A 24,681-nucleotide genomic window follows, 5' to 3' on the forward strand; every position below is an offset into this window, starting at 1 on the left:
CTCACGCTAGTCTGCTTGAGCTAAAACGCGCGCATTTCGGCCTCCACTCGTAACACGGTGCTGGCTCTTCTGCTAGCACAAAAGCTAAAATGGAGAAGAAAATGGAGAAATATGTACTGTTAGGCATACATTTCTGCAACACACTATTTTGCGTACTTCTTCTCAGACTGATTTAATTCCTGGTGTGTAAGTGACTTCAGCGCAGTAAGTATGGTGGTAGCTTGAACTAACGGCTGAAAACAATAAATGTACGTTCGACCAGTCAGTTGTTGTAAAAAGTGTTCACTAGTGCAACTGTTTCCGCAGTGTGTCAGAAATCACTATGGACGAACATCTCTAAATCATTTGTTGAAAGCATTGTGAACATAATGTACATATCATACGTAGCAGTATGCAGTCCTTATACGACTATTTCTCCTCAAAAGTGTAATTTAAGCCACATTGGCCACTGTCTGCTGCTATGGAAAAACGCCTGTGCTCTTCACTAATAACACGTAACTAAATATTTCATCTCCGGCTGATGATGGTGAGAACATTCCAAACGCTTAGTGGAAAAATGAATAATAGGCAGAGAATTGTTTTATTTTCATCCATCAACAGTCACAGGCCTCAAGACGCCTTTGTTTATGGGCGAATTATACAGAGGGATGTGTGTAAAAAGTTCGTCCCGGACAACTTGACTCCCGAAGAGAAACAACGGGACTGGTCTCCTATCATGACATCTTTGACAGAAAACATTGATCGTTCTTTTCTGGGGAAAGTCACACGTGACGAGACTTCGTGCTGTTAGTCCGAAACTGCCAAAAAGCGACAGAAGCGGAAAATGTCTCTGATAGTTTGCCAAGACCATAGAAGGTGAGTGTAGTAGCGAGTTGAATATCCCAAATAACGGATTTTCTGACGGTTCCACATGGATTTTATGAACGTTCTCTGCTTTGTAATCAAGAGGAGAGGACATGTAAAACAACTGAAGCATTAAAACCACCATCTTCACTTTTCTCTTTTTTATGTTAATGCAGCTTCGAAACTTTTTGGACTGATATTGGCATTGAATGGGTTGCGGCTGACATATCAGGTTTTGCACCGCAGTTATGTTACGGATATGTATTTGTGGCACAAAGAGCGGTATTGAGGGCTTCAGTGAGTAAGAAAGAGACGGAAAACAAAAAGCTATACCGAGTGTATGACGTCACCCATTCGATCACAAACCGTCGTAACTTGTTATTCGAACAGACTTCTTGATGAAACGTTCCAGTGTTACAAAAAAGGCTGTCAGGACTATGGGACTTAACATTTGAGGTCATCAGTCCCCCAGAACTTAGAATTACTTAAACCTAACTAACCTAAGGACATCACACACATCCATGTCCGAGGCAGAACTCGAACCTGCGACCGTAGCGGTCGCGCGGTTCCTGACTGAAGCGCCTAGAACCCCTCGGCCAATACGGCCGGCTCCAGTCTTACAGACGTATCCCATTGAAGCATTCGTGGCCAGCTAGTGGCGGCTGGATTTCCCGCTATGTGCGCAATGTTGATGTACCTCAAAGCACTAATGACTCAGGTAAGGAAGTGCTGATGAAGGTAGGTTTTGTTGTGGGGCGGCGTATGTGATCTGCGTGTTAGTGAATCTAAAAGCCTGACATATGTACCTGTCTTGCTTAACCCCTGCGCTGTTTCCAACAGCTTGTGAGGTCCGGGAGCTTGTATAACACCGTCGGGGGTTCGATCCTAGTGCCGGGCGCTGTACAATGCGCTGGCCTTATCTGGGGCCCGCATTCACCGCCTCAGACCACCGCCCCCCGGGGCCGGGGGCCGCCTCCCGGAGCCCATTTTCCGGCTGCGTGCGCCGCCACCGCCGCCTCACGCGCCGCTGCCTCTCAATCGGTTGTCCGTCAGCCCGCGCCGTCCTGATAATGCCCGCCCAGCAAGTGGCCGAAACTACACGCCGCACTGGGACAGCGCCTTCATTACGGCGGCAGCGAGGCTGCACCCTGCGGGCTCAGCTGGCTGGACCCCAACAGGCCGGGCGGGATTGTGCCAGCCAACACTTCTTTGCCTTTCTTCCTCTTCTTCCTTTATCAGTCTTTAGATTAGTCGGCAGCGACTCTCGTTCTTCATTGTTCTCTATATTTTGCAACTCTCTTTAGTTTCGAGTACGTTGGCAGTTTCACATCTTGTTTCTGTCTGATGTACTGAAGCTTTGTTCTTCCTCATGCGTTACTCCCTGGCATGTTTCGTTCTACTAACGTCACAGTGAATGGGCTACGTCTGTATAATTCTTCAACCCATCGGTTCCTCTGTTCCTTGGTATTCTACAATGAAGGTCTCTCTCCTGGTTGGTTGAAGATTTCTTTATTGATCTTTCTCCCATCCACCACACCCCAATAGTTCGTATTCTTCTCCGCTCTGACTCCTGCGAACTGTCATGTCTCTAAGCAAAATAAGACAACGCTCCAAACGAAAGCTTTTACTTGCTGTTACCTCTTGTATAAAGTAAGATTTTTCTATATAATTAGCTCTCTGTTCTTACTGATTGCTCTTTTAACTGACGCAACTGTATATTTCCCTATTTACTTTTATGTTTATAAGACATTTATATTTCTCAACATCCCCGTGCATTCTAGACACGTCACCCAGGTTCCCCGTCGACAAGTGCGAAGCCGTTCTGTTGACTAGAAGACCGAAGCAACTGCCCAAAAACACCGACACTGCAGACCAATAACTCTACATGCACGCCTAATACGTTTCCGTGAGAAAGTCAAATTCCTCGGCGTCTGGCTGGACCGGAAATTACTCTGGGGGGACGACATACAACACATGACCAACCGAGCTAGCGCGAGGCTCAAACAGCTCTACCCTATGCTCAACAGGCGTAGCACACTGAACAGAAGGGTGTCGAGGTCCACGTACATGACACTTATTCGACCCCTGATGACGTACGCAGCTCCTGTCTGGGGATACGCTGCGCCCACACGCCTACGCCGTCTGCAGCTCATACAAAACAAAGTACTCAAAATCATAAGCAATGCTCCACGATACACACGCATCGCGGACCTTCACCGGGAATACCGACTTGAGACTCTCACGGAGGTAATCCACAAACTCATCACAAGTCTATACAGAAACTCCAGACATTCGCAGAACCCATTTATTCTGAATCTGGGGAACTACGACCACAACCATAGATGGAAACATAAAAGACCAAAAGACATACCTGTAAGGACCTAACATCTACGGCCAAGTACACGCAAACACAACGGTACAGGTGAGCCCCTGTTAATCAGACGCCATTACTGGATATCCAGCTGCAATAAACTGCCGAATAACTGGCACCACGTAGGGAAGCCGTACCGTACACTGCATGCAGACAAGCTCCACACATCCCCCACACAATGAGATGATCTATGGCCGATCTCCCACTACTGTATAACGATTGTTCCAGGAATGTAGCGGCTGCAGAACTGGGATACATCGCCATCGCTTGCCACGGTAATGATGCATAATACCCATACTAACAAACCCAACCTTGCATGAACTATTGCAGCTAGTAAGCCACTACTGCCCTTACTGCCCATCCCACTTTCGCAGAGGTTTTTTTCCCACGGCACGAGCCGTGGCACTTTTTTCTCTCTGCTCTTCAAATCGCTACCCTCACTCGCGTTTCGTCCACTATCTATCACCTGATGGACCGTGTTAGTGCGTAGTCTTACCCAGACGCACGGATAATAACACAGCCCGGCATCCTGTGATCCACTTATTAGATAACTAACATGTTGACGGAGGTGACAGTAGAACTTTTGGTTTGGTCACCACGTTGGTGCGGGCGTGGAGGCGCCCCATCTCTATATAACCCAGGTTCCCAGACATCCTGAAGAAAGACGTTGATTGTGGATATTGTGTTACCCAGTCCCTTTGACTGTTCAGACATGTCATTAAACCCGTCCAAAGATGTAAACAAGCATGCATGAACAGCGTCTATTAGACGGAGGGGATCCGACAGCCGATCAGTTCCAGTTATTCCACCAGGAAGGAGGTACATGGCTCGAATTGTCTGTAATTCAGCCATGTTTAGATGGTCAACACCGCCTTTCGATCGCGTCCGCACTGTTACTTTGTGCCAGGAAGGGCTCTCAACAAGTGTCCAGGCGTCTCGGAGTGAACCAAACGATGTAGTTCGGGCATATAGGAGATACAGAGAGACAGGAACTGTCGACGAGATGCCTGGCTCAGGCCGCCCAAGGGCTACTACTGCAGTGGATGACAGCTACCTTCGGATTATGTCTCGGAGAAACCCTGACAGCGACGCCCACATGTTGAATAATGCTTTTCGTGTAGCCACAGGACGTCGTGTTACGACTCAGACTGTGCTCAATGGGCTGCAAGGTGCGCAACTTCACTCCCGACCTCCATGGCGAAGTCAGTCTTTGCAACCGCGATACCAAGCAGCGCGATACAGATAGGCCCAACTATATGTTAAGTGGACCGCTCACGATTGGCATCACGTTCTCTTCACCGATGATTGCCGCATATGCCTTAAACCAGACAATCGTCCGAGACGTGTCTGGAGGCAACCGGGTCGGGCTGAACGCCTCCGACACACTGTGGAGCGAGTGCAGCAATGGAGGTTCACTGCTGTTCTGGGATTGCATTAAGTGGGGCTGAGGTACGTCGCTGGTGGTAACGGAAGGCGATACGTGAATGCCATCTTCCGACCGATAGCGCAATCATATCGGCAGCATACTGACGAGGCTACCGTCTTCATGGACGACAATTCTCGCCCCCATCTTGTGAATGACTTCCTTCAGGATAACGACATCGCTCGACTAAAGTGGCCAGCATGTTGTCCAGAATGTTGAACCGTATCGAACATGTCTGGGTTAGACTGATACCGGCTGTTTATGGACTATGTCACCCACCAACCACTATGAGGGATCTACGCCGAATCGCCGTTGAGGAGTGAGACAATGTGGACCAACAATGGCTTGACGAACTTGTGGATGGTATGCCACGACGAATACAGGCATGCATCAATGCAAGAGGACGTGCTTCCGGGTATTAGCGGTACCGGTGTGCACAGCAGTCTGGCCCACCACCTCTGACGGTCACGCTGTATATTGTACCAACAACATGCAATGCGTGGTTTCTTATGAGCAACAAAAAGGGCGGAAATGATGTATATGTTGATCTATATTATAATTTTCTGTACAGGTTCCGGAACTCTCGGAACTGAAGTGATGTAAAACATTTTTTGCGTGTTTGTAGTTCAGCATTTTTAATTTTTATTCATGTCATTTCGTGGCTACTACATTTTATGTCAGCCTTGTCTTGTCAGAGTTTTTCGTAGTGTGTTATGATCTCATGTATATTGAAGTTTTGACCAATTCCTTGTTGGACAAGGTTTGCCCACTCGTATAAGCTATCTTCGAAACTTCAATTTAGACACTGAGTTGCATCTGTGGCATCTGTGGCCCATACTACTGGACGATAAGTAGAATATTACCGCTTTATCTAATGGCAATCATTATTATAATTTTGTTGTATCTAACTAAGAAAAATGTGTGTGAAATCTTATGGGACTTAACTGCTAAGGTCATCAGTACCTAAGCTTACACACTACTTAACCTACATTACCCTAAGGACAAACACACACATCCATGCCCGAGGCAGGACTCGAACCTCCGCCCGGACCAGTCGCACAGTCCATGACTGCAGCGCCCTAGACCGCTCGGCTAGTTCCGCGCGGCTGTATATAACTGTAAGCAAGTCTTGTGTGCTGCCAACTGATGTGGTGGATTGTGTGACTTCATCCTATCGCCTGAAAACTCTTTTTTCCTCTTCATTAGCCAAGAGTAAACTTTTATTTCTGTTACCAGTTGCATTGTATAACTGTAGTGCTACTTTTGTCACATAGTAGTAAACACACAATGTAGACTTTCACCGTCGGTACTGACTTAAGTTGGAATTTTTCGGGCTGACAGGTAGTGGTCGAAGCCTTAAAATTTCTTCTAACGTTTCATCTTCGACTGTTGGAGACATCTTCAGAGGTAATGTGGCGAACTGCTACCCGAAAGCGAATAAGTGCAGAATGCATTGTGGGTGTAGAGGGCACCACAGTCCATTATATGAAGTCGGCAAAGGGATTGTCTCTGGTAACGCTAACCTTTCCGGTTGAAAGTAATCGATTGCCATTTTTAGGATGCAAGGTTGACATCCTGATTTTACTAAGAGGGTGGCGATGAAATAAAATTCAGTGAGACGAGTGTCGTTGCAAAACCATCACATTATCATGAAAGAGGCTATTGAGATTTATAAACGTCGTAATAATTTTGACAGAATAAAGGTTTTACGTTAGATAAAATTTGGATGCGAATGTTGTGATTGCGAGAAGACTGGTAGACGCAAGGAAAAACTAACTAACACACTGTGGTGGGTACGTATCAAAGTATCAACTATCAAATCGGTACCTGTACCCATAACACAAAATAGAACCATTAAAGATAGAACGAAAATCATTCAATGAAATTTAACGGCAAAATGTCCCTGAAAATAAAAAAAATGTTTTAAAAATTCTGATGTCAGATGTGGCTGTCAGGTTTACATACCCTAAAACTCCGTATAAAACATAAACTGAAAGGGAAGTATGACAATTTTGATGACTCTGGAGTATACACGATTTACTGTAGTACATCTACGTCTACATCGATACTCAGAAAATCACATTTAAGTACCTGGCACAGGGTTTATCGAACCACCTTCACAGTTCTCTATTATTACAATCTCGTATAGCGCGCGGATAGAATAAACACCTGTATCTTTCCGTACGAGCATTAATTTCCCTTATTTTATCGTGGTGATCGTTCCTCCCTATTTAGGTCGGTGTCAACAAAATATTTTCGTATTCGGAGGATAAATTTCGTGAGTGGAATTTCGTGAGAAGATTCCGTCGCAACGAAAAACGCTTTTCTTTTAATGATGACCTGCCCAAATACTGTATCATTTCAGTGACACTCTCTGCCATTTTTCGCAATATTACAAAACTTGCTGCCTTTCTTTGAAGTATATCGATGTACTACGTCAGTCATATCCAGTAAGGATCCCACACTGCGCAGCAGTATTCAAAAAGAGGACGGACAAGCGTAGTGTAGGCAGTCTCCTTAGTAGGTCTGCTACATTTTCTAAGTATCCTGCCAATAAAACGCATTCTTTGGTTGAACTTCCCCACAACATTTTCTATGTGTTAGTTCCAGGTTAAGGTGTTCTTAATTGTAATACCTAGGTATTTAGTTGAATTTACGGCTTTTAAATTAGCCTTATTTATCGTGTAACCGAAGTTTAACGAGTTACTTTTAGCACTCATGTGGATGAACTCACACTTTTGGTTATTTAGGGTCAACTGCCACCTTTCGCACCATTCAGATATCTTTTCTAAATCTTTTTGCAGTTTATTTTCATCTTCTGATGAGTTTATTAGTCGATAAACGACATCGTCATCTGAAAACAACCGAAGACGGCTGCTCAGATTGTCTCCCAAATCGTTTATATAGATAAGGAAGAGCAAAGGGCCTATAACTCTACTTTGGGGAATTCCAGAAATCACTTCTGTTTTACTCGATGACTTTCCGTCAGTTAATACGAACTGTGTGACCTCTCTGACAGGAAATCACAAATCCAGTCACATAACTGAGACGATATTCCATAAACACGCAATTTCACTACGAGCCGCTTGTGTGGTATGGTGACAAAAGCCTTCCGGAAATCCAGAAACACGGAATCGATCTGAAATCCCATGTCAATATCACCCAACACTTCACGTGAATAAAGAGCTATTTGTGTTTCACAGGAACGATGTTTCGATGTTTTCTGAACCCATGTTGACTGTGTGACAATAGACCGTTTTCTTCGAGGTAATCCATAATGTTCGAATACAATATATGTTCCAAAATCTTGCTGCATATCGACGTTAACGATATGGACCTGTAATTTAGTGGATTACTCCTACTACCTTCCTTGAATATCGGTGTAAGCTGTGCAACTTTCCAGTCTTTGGGTACCGATATTACGTCGAGCGAATGGTTGTATATGATTGTTAAGTATGGAGCTAATTCATCAGCATACTCCGAAAGGGACCTCATTGGTATACAGTCTGGACCAGAAGACTTGCTTTTCATAAGTGCTTTTATTAAAGTGATCCTGCTCCGAGGATATTTTCTTCCACGTTACTCATGTTGGCAGCTGTTCTCGATTCGAATTCTGGAATAATTACTTCGCCTTCTTTTGTGAAGGCATTTTGGAAGGCTGTGTTTAGTAACTCTACTTTGGCAGCACTGTCTTAGATAGCATCTCCTTTGCTATCGCGCAGGGAAGGTATTGATTGTTTCTTTACGCCAACATACTTCACATACGACCAAATCTCTTTTGATTTTCTGCCAGGTTTCGAGACAAAGTGTAAACTGTGGCTATTAGATATTAAATTTACAGTAAGAAACGCAAGAAACTAAACTATTGAAGCACACAGATGATATAATAAAATTCGCTTCTGGTTAGGAACTCGTAAACGTCACAAAAGCGGTTACTTCCCTACTGCTGCGTCAGTCTCGAACGGATACTACTGTCTGACTCGCAACTGTGACGAATATTATATCGGTCAAATGGGCCCTCTTTTTTAAAAAAAAAAAAAAAAGGGACTTAACTTTTGTGGTCATCAGTCCCCTAGAACTTAGAAGTACTTAAACGTAACTTACCTAAGGACATCACACATATCCATGGCCGAAGCAGGATTCGAACATGTGACCGTAGCGGTCGCGCGGTTCAAGACTTTAGCGCCTAGAGCCGCTAGGCCATCCCGGCCAGCGCCGCTCTTTCAACTTAAAGTTTAAAGAACATTCACAGCGACGGAACAGAAATGTTTGGGACAGCATTTATCTGAAACTGTTCATTCTATAGGTTGCATTTAGAATTGTCTGGGTATTCTCCACAGAGTGCAAAAAGGCTATGCTCTCAGTTCGTTAGATGATCTTCAAATGTATAAAACAAAAATAACCTACAAAACTGCTTAACTAGTAGAGCGACTTTGTACCCAATACCTGCTTTGCTCTTTTTAGCAATGTTTTACTGTAATCACTGAACGCCTCTGTTATACAGAGTTTGTTGATAGTTTCACACACGTCCGCAGCTCGTGGTCATGCGGTAGCGTTCTCGCTTCCCGCGCACGGGTTCCCGGGTTCGATTCCCGGCGGGGTTAGGGATTTTCTCTGCCTCGTGACGACTCGGTGTTGTGTGGTGTCCTCAGGTTAGATACGTTTGAGAAGTTCTATGGGACTGATGACCATAGATGTTAAGTCCCATAGTGCTCACATCCATTTTTCTATAGTTTCACCTGGTATAGTGTGCCTTATTAATTTACTTCGTTTTCGTACGTTGTACGCATAGCTCTAGTATTTTCTTGTTACTTCCCTGTTCATTTAATATACTGCATTAACTAGGTAATGTTGTTCCTGCACTGGTACGGAATTTTATCATTCTTTTCTTGCAACGGCGTGCCTCAGGGTACGATACGCCCTCTGGCGGTCACGTTCCTCTAACCACTTCTCGCCTATGCGTAATTCTGACGTTAACACTAACAGAGGGTGCTGATTATGCGCAGCAGTATGTTTTATTTCATTTTGGCTTCTTTAGCTATTTGTTTTATATCTTTTATATGTTTCTGTGCACTATGAAAGCTGCTTATTATTTTCGTCATTATCTAGAATATTGACAGTTGAGCATATGTCAATTACTGTCTCTTAACTCTTCCTCTTTTTAACAATCTAACTTTTGTCGTGTTATGTTTCATCGATTTGTATGACTTTAATGTCTGTTATACCCTATAAGCCCATGACAAATTTTACCTATTGTATCCCCCCTTTATTTTACGCTGTTCAATTAATCATTGAAGACGTGTGTATGCCTACAGAGCGACATCTGGTGTACTTACAACACAAACAGCTTGTGGCTACTGTGCGGCAGCTTGTTTTAAGCAGTAGTGCTGCTGACAACATGACTCGTGCATATGCTGTTATTTATATACATTTGACGATGCTGGTGGTGAATCCGCATTTAACATTTGACGATGCCACCATGGCTGCTGGACATTAGGATATTGTTTTTATAAAACACGTATGCCTCTTCATACTTAAATCGTACAAATGCATTTGTATGTCAATAGCACTTTTAATTATGGTCTATTTATTGTTTTAAGCTTTAGACAATCTGCTAATCTATTTATGTTCCCCATACTTTGCTGCAAATCTGAAGATAGTCATTATAGACCGAAATCGGTAACCTGTTTACACACAAAAAAAAAAAAAAATTGTGCACATAGACGTAAAATTTATCCTTAAAAAGCCACCAATAAAAGTTTAAAACTGTATTTTTAAAATGCAAAATTGAAGTAAATGATATTATTTTGGAAATATATAAATCTCAAAGGTCGTTCACTTCACAAACAGTCACAATAGTGTTGAGTTATGTCAACTTAAACAACACGAGCCTGAGTGGCCGGATCCGTACGTAACGTCTTACCGATTTTCTCGTAAAATGGTTCAAATGGTTCGAAGCACTGTGGGACTTAATATCTCAGGTCATCAGTCCCTAGACTTAGAAGCTACTTAAACCTAATCTAAAGACGTAACACACATCCACGCCGGAGGCAGGATTCGAACCTGCGACAGTAGCAGCGGCGCGCTTCCGGACTGAATCTCTTAGAACCGCTCGGCCACTGTGGCAAGCGCTTTTCTGGTAAGCAGAGGGTTAAAGGAGTTAGTCCTCTCTATTACTGCGCGATTTAATGGGATCGTTTTCGGTATCTCCCTGATGTTTTCTGCCCATTCTATCTTATTAGTTTCGATCCTTAGTATGGTTGAGGGGGCAGGATTGGTAAGTAGCTTCTTTTAGACTAGACGACAAATGTGTGAGGTCCTGTGTAAAGGCTAGGCAGCTGACTACTATCTTGTACTTCTTGTAATCGGTTCATAGATCAGAGTTATCTGTACTGATATTCGTTCATTCATGAATAACTTTCTCCAGCAGGCAATGGAAGAGAACTGGAGATTGAGAACTTTCTGTCTGATCACAATGTTCCTTTTCATTTCTCCTTTACATTTTACTTTCAACGTCATATTAGTAAGGTTCAAGGTCTCGCTTTATACTCCTTCTCTGGTTACTGATTAGAACAGGGAATGTCTCTCTCCCGAGTCGCAGGAAACAAAGATGATTGCTATGTAAGGTGTTGTTGTTGTTGTCTTCAGTCCTGAGACTGGTTTGATGCAGCTCTCCATGCTACTCTATCCTGTGCAAGCTGCTTCATCTCCCAGTACCTACTGCAACCTACATCCTTCTGAATCTGCTTAGTGTACTCATCTCTCGGTCTCCCTCTACGATTTTTACCCTCCACGCTGCCCTCCAATGCTAAATTTGTGATCCCTTGATGCCTCAAAACATGTCCTACCAACCGATCCCTTCTTCTAGTCAAGTTGTGCCACAAACTTCTCCTCTCCCCAATCCTATTCAATACCTCCTCATTAGTTACGTGATCTATCCACCTTATCTTCAGTATTCTTCTGTAGCACCACATTTCGTAAGCTTCTATTCTCTTCTTGTCCAAACTAGTTATCGTCCATGTTTCACTTCCATACATGGCTACACTCCAAACAAATACTTTCAGAAACGACTTCCTGATACATAAATCTATATTCGATGTTAACAAATTTCTCTTCTTCAGAAACGCTTTCCTTGCCATTGCCAGTCTACATTTTATATCCTCTCTACTTCGACCATCATCAGTTATTTTACTTCCTAAATAGCAAAACTCCTTTACTACTTTAAGTGTCTCATTTCCTAATCTAATTCCCTCAGCATCACCCGATTTAATTTGACTACATTCCATTATCCTTGTTTTGCTTTTGTTAATGTTCATCTTATATCCTCCTTTCAAGACACTGTCCATTCCGTTCAACTGCTCTTCCAAGTCCTTTGCTGTCTCTGACAGAATTACAATGTCATCGGCGAACCTCAAAGTTTTTACTTCGTCTCCATGAATTTTAATACCTACTCCAAATTTTTCTTTTGTTTCCTTTACTGCTTGCTCGATATACAGATTGAACAACATCGGGGAGAGGCTACAACCCTGTCTCACTCCTTTCCCAACCACTGCTTCCCTTTCATGCCCCTCGACTCTTATTACTGCCATCTGGTTTCTGTACAAATTATAAATAGCCTTTCGCTCCCTGTATTTTACCCCTGCCACCTTTAGAATTTGAAAAAGAGTATTCCAGTCAACATTGTCAAAAGCTTTCTCTAAGTCTACAAATGCTACAAACGTAGGTTTGCCTTTTCTTAATCTTTCTTCTAAGATAAGTCGTAACGTCAGTATTGCCTCACGTGTTCCAACATTTCGACGGAATCCAAACTGATCCTCCCCGAGGTCTGCATCTACCAGTTTTTCCATTCGTCTATAAAGAATTCGTGTTAGTATTTTGCAGCCGTGGCTTATTAAACTGATAGTTCGGTAATTTTCACATCTGTCAGCACCTGCTTTCTTTGGGATTGGAATTATTATATTCTTCTTGAAGTCTGAGGGTATTTCGCCTGTCTCATACATCTTGCTCACCAGCTGGTAGAGTTTTGTCAGGACTGGCTCTCCCAAGGCCGTCAGTAGTTCTAATGGAATGTTGTCTACTCCGGGGGCCTTGTTTCGACTCAGGTATTTCAGTGCTCTGTCAAACTCTTCACGCAGTATCGTATCTCCCATTTCGTCTTCATCTACATGCTCTTCTATTTCCATAATATTGTCCTCAAGTACATCGCCCTTGTATAAACCTTCTATATACTCCTTCCACCTTTCTGCCTTCCCTTCTTTGCTTAGAACTGGGCTGCCATCTGAGCTCTTGATATTCATACACGTGGTTCTCTTCTCTCCAAAGGTCTCTTTAATTTTCCTGTAGGCAGTATCTATCTTACCCCTAGTGAGATAAGCTTCTACATCCTTACATTTGTCCTCTAACCATCCCTGTTTAGCCATTTTGCACTTCCTGTCGATCTCATTTTTGAGACGTTTGTATTCCTTTTTGCCTGCTTCATTTACTGCATTTTTATATTTACTCCTTTCATCAATTAAATTCAATATTTCTTCTGTTACCCAAGGATTTCTAGTAGCTCTCGTCTTTGTACCTACTTTATCCTCTGCTGCCTTCACTACTACATCCCTCAGAGCTACCCATTCTTCTTCTACTGTATTTCTTTCCCCTATTCCTGTCAATTGTTCCCTTATGCTCTCTCTGAAACTCTGTACAACCTCTGGTTCTTTCAGTTTATCCAGGTCCCATCTCCTTAATTTCCCAAATTTTTGCAGTTTCTTCAGTTTTAATCTACAGGTCATAACCAATAGATTGTGGTCAGAGTCCACATCTGCCCCTGGAAATGTCTTACAACTTAAAACCTGGTTCCTAAATCTCTGTCTTACCATTATATAATCTATCTGATGCCTTTTAGTATCTCCAGGGTTCTTCCACGTATACAACCTTCTTTCATGATTCTTAAACCAAGTGTTAGCTATGATTAAGTTGTGCTCTGTGCAAAATTCTACTAGGCGGCTTCCTCTTTCATTTCTTAGCCCCAATCCATATTCACCTACTATGTTTCCTTCTCTCCCTTTTCCTACACTCGAATTCCAGTCTCCCATTACTATTAAATTTTCGTCTCCCTTCACTATCTGAATAATTTCTTTTATTTCATCGTACATTTCTTCAATTTCTTCATCATCTGCAGAGCTAGTTGGCATATAAACTTGTACTACTGTAGTAGGTGTGGGCTTCATATCTATCTTGGCCACAATAATGCGTTCACTATGCTGTTTGTAGTAGCTTACCCGCATTCCTATTTTCCTATTCATTATTAAACCTACTCCTGCATTACCCCTATTTGATTTTGTGTTTATAACCCTGTAGTCACCTGACCAGAAGTCTTGTTCCTCCTGCCACCGAACCTCACTAATTCCCACTATATCTAACTTTAACCTATCCATTTCCCTTTTTAAATTTTCTAACCTACCTGCCCGATTAAGGGATCTGACATTCCACGCTCCGATCCGTAGAATGCCAGTTTTCTTTCTCCTGATAACGACATCCTCCTGAGTAGTCCCCGCCCGGAGATCCGAATGGGGGACTATTTTACCTCCGGAATATTTTACCCAAGAGGATGCCATCATCATTTAATCATACAGTAAAGCTGCATGTCCTCGGGAAAAATTACGGCTGTAGTTTCCCCTTGCTTTCAGCCGTTCGCAGTACCAGCACAGCAAGGCCGTTTTGGTTAATGTTGCAAGGCCAGATCAGTCAATCATCCAGACTGTTGCCCCTGCAACTACTGAAAAGGCTGCTGCCCCTCTTCAGGAACCACACGTTTGTCTGGCCTCTCAACAGATACCCCTCCGTTGTGGTTGCACCTACGGTACGGCCATCTGTATCGCTGAGGCACGCAAGCCTCCCCACCAACGGCAAGGTCCATGGTTCATGGGGGGAGGGCCAGTGTCATACTATGGTATTATACTGTGAGCACTGGCTTCGTCCAGGATAAAGCCTCTCCGTATACCAGATGCATTGCAAGGCCTACTACATGCGCTCTTTCAACCGGATTGGTTTCGGTCGTGTTCCGTTCGTTTCACAGACCGTGTTCACTGTAACTCTGAGAAGAGGCCTATAGAAGTGACCGCAAGCTGAACCAGTTAGATCCAAGTTTTTTAATGAAATGTTGTTATTCCTCCATACTACCCCTTTGTCTTGGCTAGTGACAAACGGACCTTCTCGACTTAGAGGTCAGGTTATTCTCCAAAAAAGAAAGAAAGAAAGAAAGAAAATAGCAACGCCAGTGGGAATTCCGCTGTCGCTACCGTAATAACAAACAAAGGTAGTTACGTGCATGGCAGATTAAGTTGATCTTTCTCCTTTAAAATGAGACGCTGTAGACACGTTCCACTTCGCGAGCGCGCAGATTTTAAACTGCGAAGGTTAACTGCAGCGGTGCCGGTAAATTAGGATGGAAAACCCGGCCTCCACTGACTCAGCAGCGAAAACGGTAACTCTCCTTCCCTACTCACACAACATCTAATTCACCAAAAATGAGAGAAGAGGGGGTACGGTTACTGCTATATCGGGAAGCTGGATTTACCGCCAGCGACGGTGGAGACACGTTTTTGGGTTCTGGTTATTCGAAAAAGAACTTGGCGGTAGGGACGGGAGTAATTTGCCAGAACTATTTCATGCATGGTAATGCAGTGTGCTATAGCCCTACTACTTTTGTCTAGAATTGAGAAAGCTAACCTCCCGCTGCTAATCTTCACTTCAGCATAAAACTGTATAGTAAACAAATAAGCTTCGTTAGAAGACCCTTTGTAATGCCCCACACTAGTTTTAGATTATTGCTGATTCTCGAATACTAGCCTCTTTAGTCTGCTGTCGTCAAGGATGTCTGAATGAGGAGAGACTACCTATGCCAAGCACAGCCATCGACTTCAGCCACGGGCACCATATCGTTGAGCCCAGAGAGTGAGTTTCTCGGTTAAATACTGTGTGACACTTGCCCTCTTAGCTTTGTTACGTCTAATAGGCAGTCTTTTCTGAGTATGTATTTTGATACAGTATAAAGTATCACGGCAATGCAGTGTGAATACTCACTCGACACCAGATGTTATGGACACACCAAAACGGCGGCGGTGGCTTCGCGTTTGTGGCGTAAGGGCATCTCCTCCTGGCTGTGTATTTCTTTGTCACCGGACAACATTGTCGAGTAGCTTTACTCCCAATGTCCACGTAACACGGCAATAACGTTCCTAAGTGTGCTCGTAAAACTTGCCCTATAAAACTCCAACTCTCACTACTCCACAATAGCTAACAAGGAGAGGCTACGACGTTCGGAACGCGTATTTACTTCAAACTTCGTACACTCGTAGTACTCCATTAATACAACAAAATGTGTAAGCAGTGGCGCGTGTTTCTCGAGCGTTATTGAGAAAATCGCAAGATAACTTCGGTCGTCAAATATATACCTCTGCGTGGCCGTTTTTACCAGGAAGCGGGAGCAGCTGAGTGGTTAGCGTTCAAGGCCCGTAATCGCTGGATCGAGTCCCGTTCGTCAGTTTTTTTTATTTCCAACACAATCATTTTCTTTACTATTTAAATTACAATTGATATAATGGGAAAAATACGTGTAATCGGATGAACTCTTATTAAATTTACAATATTATTTTTATTATCACAAATAATATAATATTCATAACTATCGACTAGTAAACGACCAAACGCATAAAGTTTTACTGAAAATGTATAAGGAAACCCTTATACCTGGAAGGAGCCCGAAACTACTTGTTACCTCCAAGTTTTGACCTGCACAGACGGCTTTCGAAAGATGTACAATTAATCGTCGCTTTCGACATTACGAGTACAACGGCAGGATGGTATTTTTCGTAAAAACATGGAAAACATAAAGTTAAACGTCACCAGCTGCATTGAATAAATGCTGTTTCCGCATACGCAAGGTCTTTCGAGGTTTTCCGTGGAAAAACAAATCTCGTTAACATTTTCAAAAACCTCTCTTTCAACCGATAATTTGGAAGCAAACCATGCATAACGCAGTATTTCCTCAAATATCGGCGCTGATAATTGATCATGCAGTATCGATTATATTTTAATACCGTCTTCAAATGGTTCAAATGGCTCTGAGGTCTATGCGGCTTAACTTCTGAGGACATCAGTCACCTAGAACTTAGAACTAATTAAACCTAACTAACCTAAGGACATCACACACATCTGTGCCCGAGGCAGGATTCGAACCTGCGACCGTAGCGAATAGCGTCTTCACGAGAAGCAATTTCTCGTTCTTTTTCGATTAAATAAGAACAGTTTTGAAAACACGGACAAGCACACATTTTCAGTACCACTTTATGCGTTGTTCGTTTACTAGACAGACGATAGTTATGATATTATTTCTGATAATAAAAATTTGTAGAGTGCCAAATAACATTGTAAATTTAATAAAAGTTCATCCGATTACACGTATTTTTCCAATTATATCAATTGTAATGTAAATAGTAAAGAAAATGACTGTGCTAGAAATAAAAAAACTGACGAACGGGACTCGATCCAGCGATTACGGGGCTTGAATGCTAACCACTCAGCTGCCGAAGCTTCGTGGTAAAAACGGCCACGCAGAGGTATATATTTGACGACCGAAGTTATCTTGCGATTTTCTCAATAACGCTCGAGAAACACGCGCTACTGCTTACACGTTTTGTTGTCCTAATGGAGTACTACGAGTGTACGAAGTTTGAAGTAAATACGCGTTTCGAACGTCGTAGCCTCCCCTTGTGAGTCGCTAGCTCACACATAACGATGCGGAAGACCTTTTCAGGTCAGAACAGTTTATAGCAAAAAATGGTTCAAATGGCTCTGAGCACTATGGGACTTAACATCTTAGGTCATCAGTCCCCTAGAACTTAGAACTAGTTGAACCTAAATAACCTAAGGACATCACACACATCTATGCCCGACGCAGGATTCGAACCTGCGACCGTAGCAGTCGCGCGGTTCCGGACTGCGCGCCTAGAACCGCGAGACCACCGCGGCCGGCAGTTTATAGCACACACTGTATTTATTATTCTTTATGTACATAGAAAACATCCCTAAAAGTTCGTTCACATCACATTAGCATTCACACGATTCCACATCTCCACTCAAGTTAGCCGTTGCTTTCCGGTTCGGTCAGGCCGCGTAAAATATAGGGTTAGTACAGATGATTCATTCGTTTCCAAAGCTCTGTCTTTTCTAAAGTGTTCCAAGTACAGATATGATTGATGCATGAACAGAACCGTAAACTCACCGGATTTGCATTGTGCCCACCAGTTTCCGTTACAGGCGCAGTGCTTTGGCAAAGTGGCGACGAAGAAAGAAAAGAGTTTTTGTGTATTGGAATATACGAGTTGTTTCTGTGTCACAACAGTGCAGCATTAATTCAGAAGGAATTGCGGAAAAGAACCGCAATGTGAGCAGAGCATTATACGTTGTTATCGACAATTTAGGGACACGCATGCGTCTCCGAAGGAAAAGGCACTGGGCGACTATAGCCGTTATGAAATGCATGATAAGGCGACCGCTCGCCATAAGCCGGAAATCCGGGTTCGATTCCCGCTCAGGCACAAATTTTCACTGCCGGCTATTCATTACACAGGGTGGTCGGAAATTCCCGTTACAAACTTCTAGGACATGTATAAGGTAGTGAGTACAGCACATTCTGAATAGGAACCCATGTCCGCAATCGTATATTGTTTCAATTCAGATGTGTACCTCGTCAACGTCTGCTCGGGGCAAGACAAACTTCTCAGAGTTCCCAGTCCTAGTATGCAACAATGTATACGCGATGACGTGTACTAACCCAAACGATCCCCAGATGTCACATATCGTCCACTTTACTGTGAGACCGAGTCAATACCTGTGCATCATCGATAGAAGAAACATGGTGCAGTACACTTTTGCGGAATACACAGCCATGTTCCTTTCGTGTGGCGAAGCTGGAGGTAACGGATGAGCTGCTAGTCGGCTGAATCACGAACGTTTTCCACACCGTCACACTCTATCGCACAAACTGTTTGTCCAAGTAACACAACGGCTACGAGAAACGGGTACCTTCACCGTGAGGAGGCAGGGCTGTGGTGCTCCACGGCGACGCCGCACTCCCGAATTTGAAGGTGTACTGCGTCGCATTGAAGATAGCCCGTCAACGAGTTCGCGAACAGTTGTGCGTGCAATGGCTGTTAGTCATAGTACCGTCTTGGACGTCCTGCATGAGCAGCAATTAAATCCGTTGTTGTTTGTTGTTGTTGTTGTTGTCTTCAGTTCTGAAACTGGTTTGAAGCAGCTCTCCATGCTACTCTATCCTGTGCAAGTTTCTTCATCTCCCAGTACTTACTGCAACCTACATCCTTCTGAATCTGCTTAGTGTATTCATCTCTTGGTCTCCCTCTACAATTTTTACCCTCCACGCTGCCCTCCAATGCTAAATTTGTGATCCCTTGATGCCTCAGAACATGACCTACCAACCGGTCCCTTATTCTTGTCAAATTGTGCCACAAACTCCTCTTCTCCCCAATTCCATTTAATAGCTCCTCATTAGCTATGTAATCTACCCATCTAATCTTCAGCATTCTTCTGTAGCACCACATTTCGAAAGCTTCTATTCTCTTCTTGTCTAAACTACATATCGTCCATGGTTCACTTCCATACATGGCTACACTCCATACAAATACCTTCAGAAACGACTTCATGACACTTAAATCTACACTTGATATTTACAAATTTCTCTTCTTCAGAAACGCTTTCCTTGCCATTGCCAGTCTACATTTTATATCCTCTCTACTTCGACCATCATCAGTTATTCTGCTCCCCAAAGAGTAAAACTCCTTTACTACTTTAAGTGTCTCATTTCCCAATCTAATTCCATCAGCATCACCCGATTTAATTCGACTACATTCCATTATCCTCGTTTTGGTTTTGTTGAAGGTCATCTTATATCTTCCTTTCAAGACACTGTCCATTCCGTTCAACTGCTCTTCCAAGTCCTTCGCTGTCTCTGGCAGAATTACAATGTCCATCAGCGAACCTCAACGTTTATATTTCTTTTCCATGGACTTTAATACCTTCACCGAATTTTTCTTTTGTTTCCTTTACTGCTTGCTCCATATGCAGATTAAATAACATCGAGGACAGGCTACAACGCTGTCTCACTCCCTTCCCAATCGCTGCTTCCCTTTTATGCCCCTCGCCTCTTATAACTGTCATCTGGTTTCTGTACGAATTGTAAATAGCCTTTCGCTCCCTGTAGTTTACCCCTGCCACCTTTTTAATTTGGAAGAGAAGAATTAAATCCGTACCACTTACAAAGTGTACAGTCTATGGGTCCAGAAGACTTTCCACAACGCGTCGCCTTCTGCACATGGTTCCTGCACCGTTGCATCGACGCGCCCATGTTTCCACGTCGAGTTGTCTTCACAGATGAATGTAGGTTCACAAGTGATTGTGTTCTGAATGCTCGAAATAGTATTGTCTGAGTGGACGAAAAACCCTCATACCACGCCTGTTCAGTGATTTCAAGACAGGTTTGGAATTAACGTGTGAGCAGGTATTCTGGACGGGCATGTGATTGGACCATACCTCCTTGCATCCAAGCTCACGGGTCCCGCATACTTAGTCTTCCTACGACACGTAATGAACCTGTTCTTGGAAGCTGTGCCATTGAATGTCCGTCAGTAAATGTGGTTTCAGCATGATGGAGCACCACCTCACTTTTCACTGGCTGTCCGGAGACATCTCAACAGACAGTATGGTGAAAGATGGATAGGCCGTAATGGTCCAACCGCGTGCCCGCCAGGATCGCCAGATTTAACCCCTATGGACTACTTCTTGTAGGGTCGTATGAAGAGCCTAATTTTTGAGACACCTGTAGAGACAGAGGAAGATCTGCTGGCACGAGTTCTGGCCGGTGCACAAGACATTGAAGAGACACCAGGTGGGATGGAGAGAGTGTAGCAGAACGTGCTTCGGAGGTACAATGTGTGTAACAACGTTCGTGGTCGCCACATCGAGCCGCTGCTGTAATGCATCGGTACGTTGCGGCTGGTGCCGTAGATGTTGCGTTCTTGTTACTGTCGACTAATGTAAACCATAAGGTGTAAGTTGTAATGCAAATACGTAAGTAATAACCGAACGAGTCAGTATTCTTTTCAAATGGATTGTATCGATTGTACTTGGTCACGCCTAAGTACATTCCTTCGTGAGTGTGGATGAGATGATCATCTGCATTGCAGAACAGAAACGATACGTTTCCAGGACATGGGTTCCTATTCAAAACGTTATGTACTCACTGCCCTCTACATGTCCTAGAAGTTTGTAACGGGAATTTCCGACCACCCTGTATAGCTGATGGTTGTCAATATTCGCAACTGTCATTAAATTTAATGCGTCTAGGGACACTGGTTCTCTCTGTAAATAGAAAATTATCCGTCGAGAAAGTGTGCCAGATGAAACCGTGGAGAGGTCGAGGGATAGTTTCGTTCGCCATCTAACAAAATCAAAGGTTCGCGCATGCCTCGAACTTGGAACACCGCAGCACACTTTCCGCAAGATTTTGTTTCGGCGGTTACAGTTCAAGCCGTACCATCTGCAGCTCGTGCCACAGTTAAAATTGGAGATCATGTCCGCCGCCTTCAGTTTTGCATCATATTGCAGGAAGCGAGGCCTACGAGAAAGACAGGGAGCGGTGCGTACGTCACGAAAGTAGGCCGGAGCTCGCTCGCTCAAATCAGCAGACAAAATGCGTTTCTACACCTGTTAACTCGTAATTGGCTGTGTACGTGCTAACGAGAATTGCATCTTCTACTGGAATCTGCTATTTATTTATTTATCGTATGGTAATACTGTGGGGCAGCGTATGGAATAATTGTTGAATGAAAAACGATGTGGAATGTCTTCCCCAACGATGCACCATACGTGGGGCGGCGTATGGATGCACCATACGTGGGGCGGCGTATGAAAATATTTGTTATTAAAATGTTCCTATGATTTATTTAATGCTGTTGTTTGCCGTTCTCAACACTGGCTCTCTAACTACAATATTGGCAACCAGAAAGTGATTAGCAAAACGTGAAGCCTGTAATTAGAATTCCTAGTGCCCACTTCACCTGAGAAATACACTTATAGCTACAGTTTATAGCTCTGAGGAATTAGGAGATTGTCTGGGATTCATAATCAAAAACGTTTCTTTCAAAAATGTTCACTATATTCTGAAAGTCACATACCAAAAAGAATCCACACAATCCAACTACCAGAGCAGTTCAGAGTCTAATGCACTGATGCAACTATAACTCTACAAATTATATGTTTAAGTGAATGCTCGCCATAATTTGATGATAATGTTCATCAAACGGCACGCTAAATATTGGTAGAATCTCTGTCCCGCGGCGGCACGTGAAAATACGACATACGCGAACTGAAGATGGATTATCAAAGTCATCTCAGAATTAAAACTTCACTCGAAAACGATTTCATGGTTACACGTATGCCGAGTAACTTATTACGGCATCCGAGGCTGTTTATAGCAATGATACCGACGCCACGCGACTCCCGGCACAAGAGGTGCGCAGATCAGCGTCTGGAGAGAACTGTGGCATTACGAGAGAACTGGGGCCTTACTGTCTCGTGCAGCGTTCTTATATATAAAGCCGCGGTGCGGACGGCTAAGGGAACGCCTGATTAAATCCGCTGTCCCGGCTAGCCGCTGGGCTAGTAATGCACCACTTTAAGTTATCAATTAAATCATTGCTTCCTTTGCTGATGGCCAATGAAGCTCTCAATTTAAATGTGCAATCAGCACACAGGTAAGTAATCATAATAAAAGTATGACGTGGCTAAGTCCAATATTTTGGGCGAGAGAATTAATTTAATCACACTACACGCAGTAGACGAGCTGTGTAATTGCCCTTTGGAAATACGCTATCGCTACAGTTTTATAGTTGTTCTGTTGAAACTTTTCACATCTTTATGATTGTAGCGCATCTCCCTTCTATACAAATTTAAACATCCTAGCTTTATTCATTCACCTACTTAATCTGTCTTGCTTCCTTAATTTTTAAGACAAAAACAGAAAATCATGAATTTCAACTAAAATTTTAATTTGTGAGATCGAGAATACTGTTTCTACTAAATTATTATTAAAAGGAATCTAAATATGAATTTTTAAGCTTTAGCTCTTTTCTGTTGCGCCAATGATTTTTACAGAAAAACGTCTAAATTTCGAAAGTGCTTAAAGTTATTGAACTGATATTCAACACATAATGATATAGTATTACTCCTGACGTGCTAGCAACGTTTCAGGTTATTTACTTGATTTTTAAAGTATTGCACAACATTTATAACGTCAGAGCTAGTTACAGCGGACTGGCTGGCACACAATGGAAAGACTGATGTAAATTTTCTACGGCGTGAGTAGGCTGCTTCCCTACAATACAGACACAAAAGAAACAAACAGACTCATCACTACTATAACAAACGCTAATAATTGCAAACAATCATTGCTAATATAATAAAGTTTAAGGATTACAGACAAACATCAAGTCTATTAATATAATCTATCGACTTTGGAGTTGCGACCAGGAGGCCTTCGGGGCTCCCATTATAGGCTCTTCTGGGACACTCTTCAACAATGTGGCTCATGGTCTGACTTTCTCCGCACTCACACTGAGGGGATGGTATTTTACCCCATTTATACGGGGAGTAAGCACATCTGCCATGACGAGTTCTAATCCTATTTAGAGTGGACCACGTTTTGCGTGGTAGGTCAAAACCAGGTGGCTTTTGTGTGATACAAGGAATGTTATGATTTTGCCATGCGTCCCATTTTTCAGACCATGCGTTTGTTATACTGAAACCTTCTTGTACACAGTTCCTTGCTGTTCTTGTTGGCGGGTTCCTAGATCGAAGCCTATTAGTGTTTGCAGCCTCAGTGTCTTGGCGGATTGGCAGGCTTCGATTTCCCATTATGTTTTTGTATTCACGTGCAATGGCGTCAGTACGTCGCAGGTGTGGCGGTGGAATGTGGCTTAGTATTGGGAGCCATTGCGTTGGAGTGGGTTTAATTACTCCAGAAATCATCCTTAGAGTGTTATGCAACTGGACATCCACCTTTTGGAATCTGCTATTATGAAGTCTGATTACTAGTCGTATAACAAAATTTAAGATCTATTCTCGACATAAATGGTATAACGGCTTTTTTATAGCATTTAGTCTCTTCTGCGTAGCAATCTTCATTTCATACAAGATATGGTGCCTTATGCAATGGTTAATCATTTTGGTATGATTGTAATTTCATTGTACCTCAGTACATCGGTAATAAATTATTGGTAGGCCTATATGGACTTCCTACCGTTGTGAGGCTACTAAACAATAAAACTCCACAATAGAGGATTCGAGTAGAAGAGCCGGCCGTTGTGGCCGAGCGGTTCTAGGAACTTCACTCCGGAACCGCGCTGCTGTTACGGCCGCAGGTTCCAATCCTGCCTCGGGCAAGGATGTGTGTACTGTCCTTAGGTTAGTTAGGTTTAAGTAGTTCTAAGTCTAGGGGATTGATGACCTCAGATGTTAAGTCCCATAGTGCTCAGAACCATTTTCCAGCAGAAGATGCAATTCTTGTTTGTAAATACACATCCAGTTACGAGCTAGCAGGTGTAGAAACGCAGTTTGTTTGCTGAGGTGAGCGAGAGAGCTTGACCTACTTTCGTGACGTACGCACCGCTCCCTGTCTTTCTCGTAGGTCTCGGCAGGAAGCATTTGAGGATGAACATTTCGCTGAGCGACGAAACACCTTCCCTGTATTTTGAAGGATTGATCTCTGCAATCCGAGAGTGTAAGGCACTTAAAATCTTCATGAAATTGCGGCACATGAACGAGATTGCCGAAGGTTCATGTTTTCTGTTTAACAGTTGTAGCTGTATGGGCCGTTTTTCTCCTGTGAAAAGGCCATGCGGCCGCGTTGGCCGAGCGATTCTAGGCGCTTCAGTCCGGAACCGCGTGACTGCTACGGTCGCAGGTTCGAATCCTGCCTCGG

At 43.3% G+C, this 24,681-nt stretch overlaps 1 protein-coding gene across 1 annotated transcript in view; it reads left to right on the top strand.

Moving 5' to 3' along the window:
- Positions 1–1,528: 1,528 nt before the first annotated feature.
- Positions 1,529–24,681, top strand: part of LOC126285246 (endoglucanase E-4-like) — a 128,443-nt gene continuing 105,290 nt past the window's right edge. Inside the window, exons 1-2 of the mRNA XM_049984542.1 lie at positions 1,529–1,561; positions 1,733–2,021. Coding sequence (XP_049840499.1) covers positions 1,529–1,561; positions 1,733–2,021 — 322 coding nt within the window. The remainder of the gene's footprint in view (positions 1,562–1,732; positions 2,022–24,681) is intronic.

This window comes from Schistocerca gregaria, chromosome 8 (genome assembly GCF_023897955.1).
Source record: "Schistocerca gregaria isolate iqSchGreg1 chromosome 8, iqSchGreg1.2, whole genome shotgun sequence".
Classification (NCBI taxonomy): Eukaryota; Metazoa; Arthropoda; class Insecta; order Orthoptera; family Acrididae; genus Schistocerca; species Schistocerca gregaria.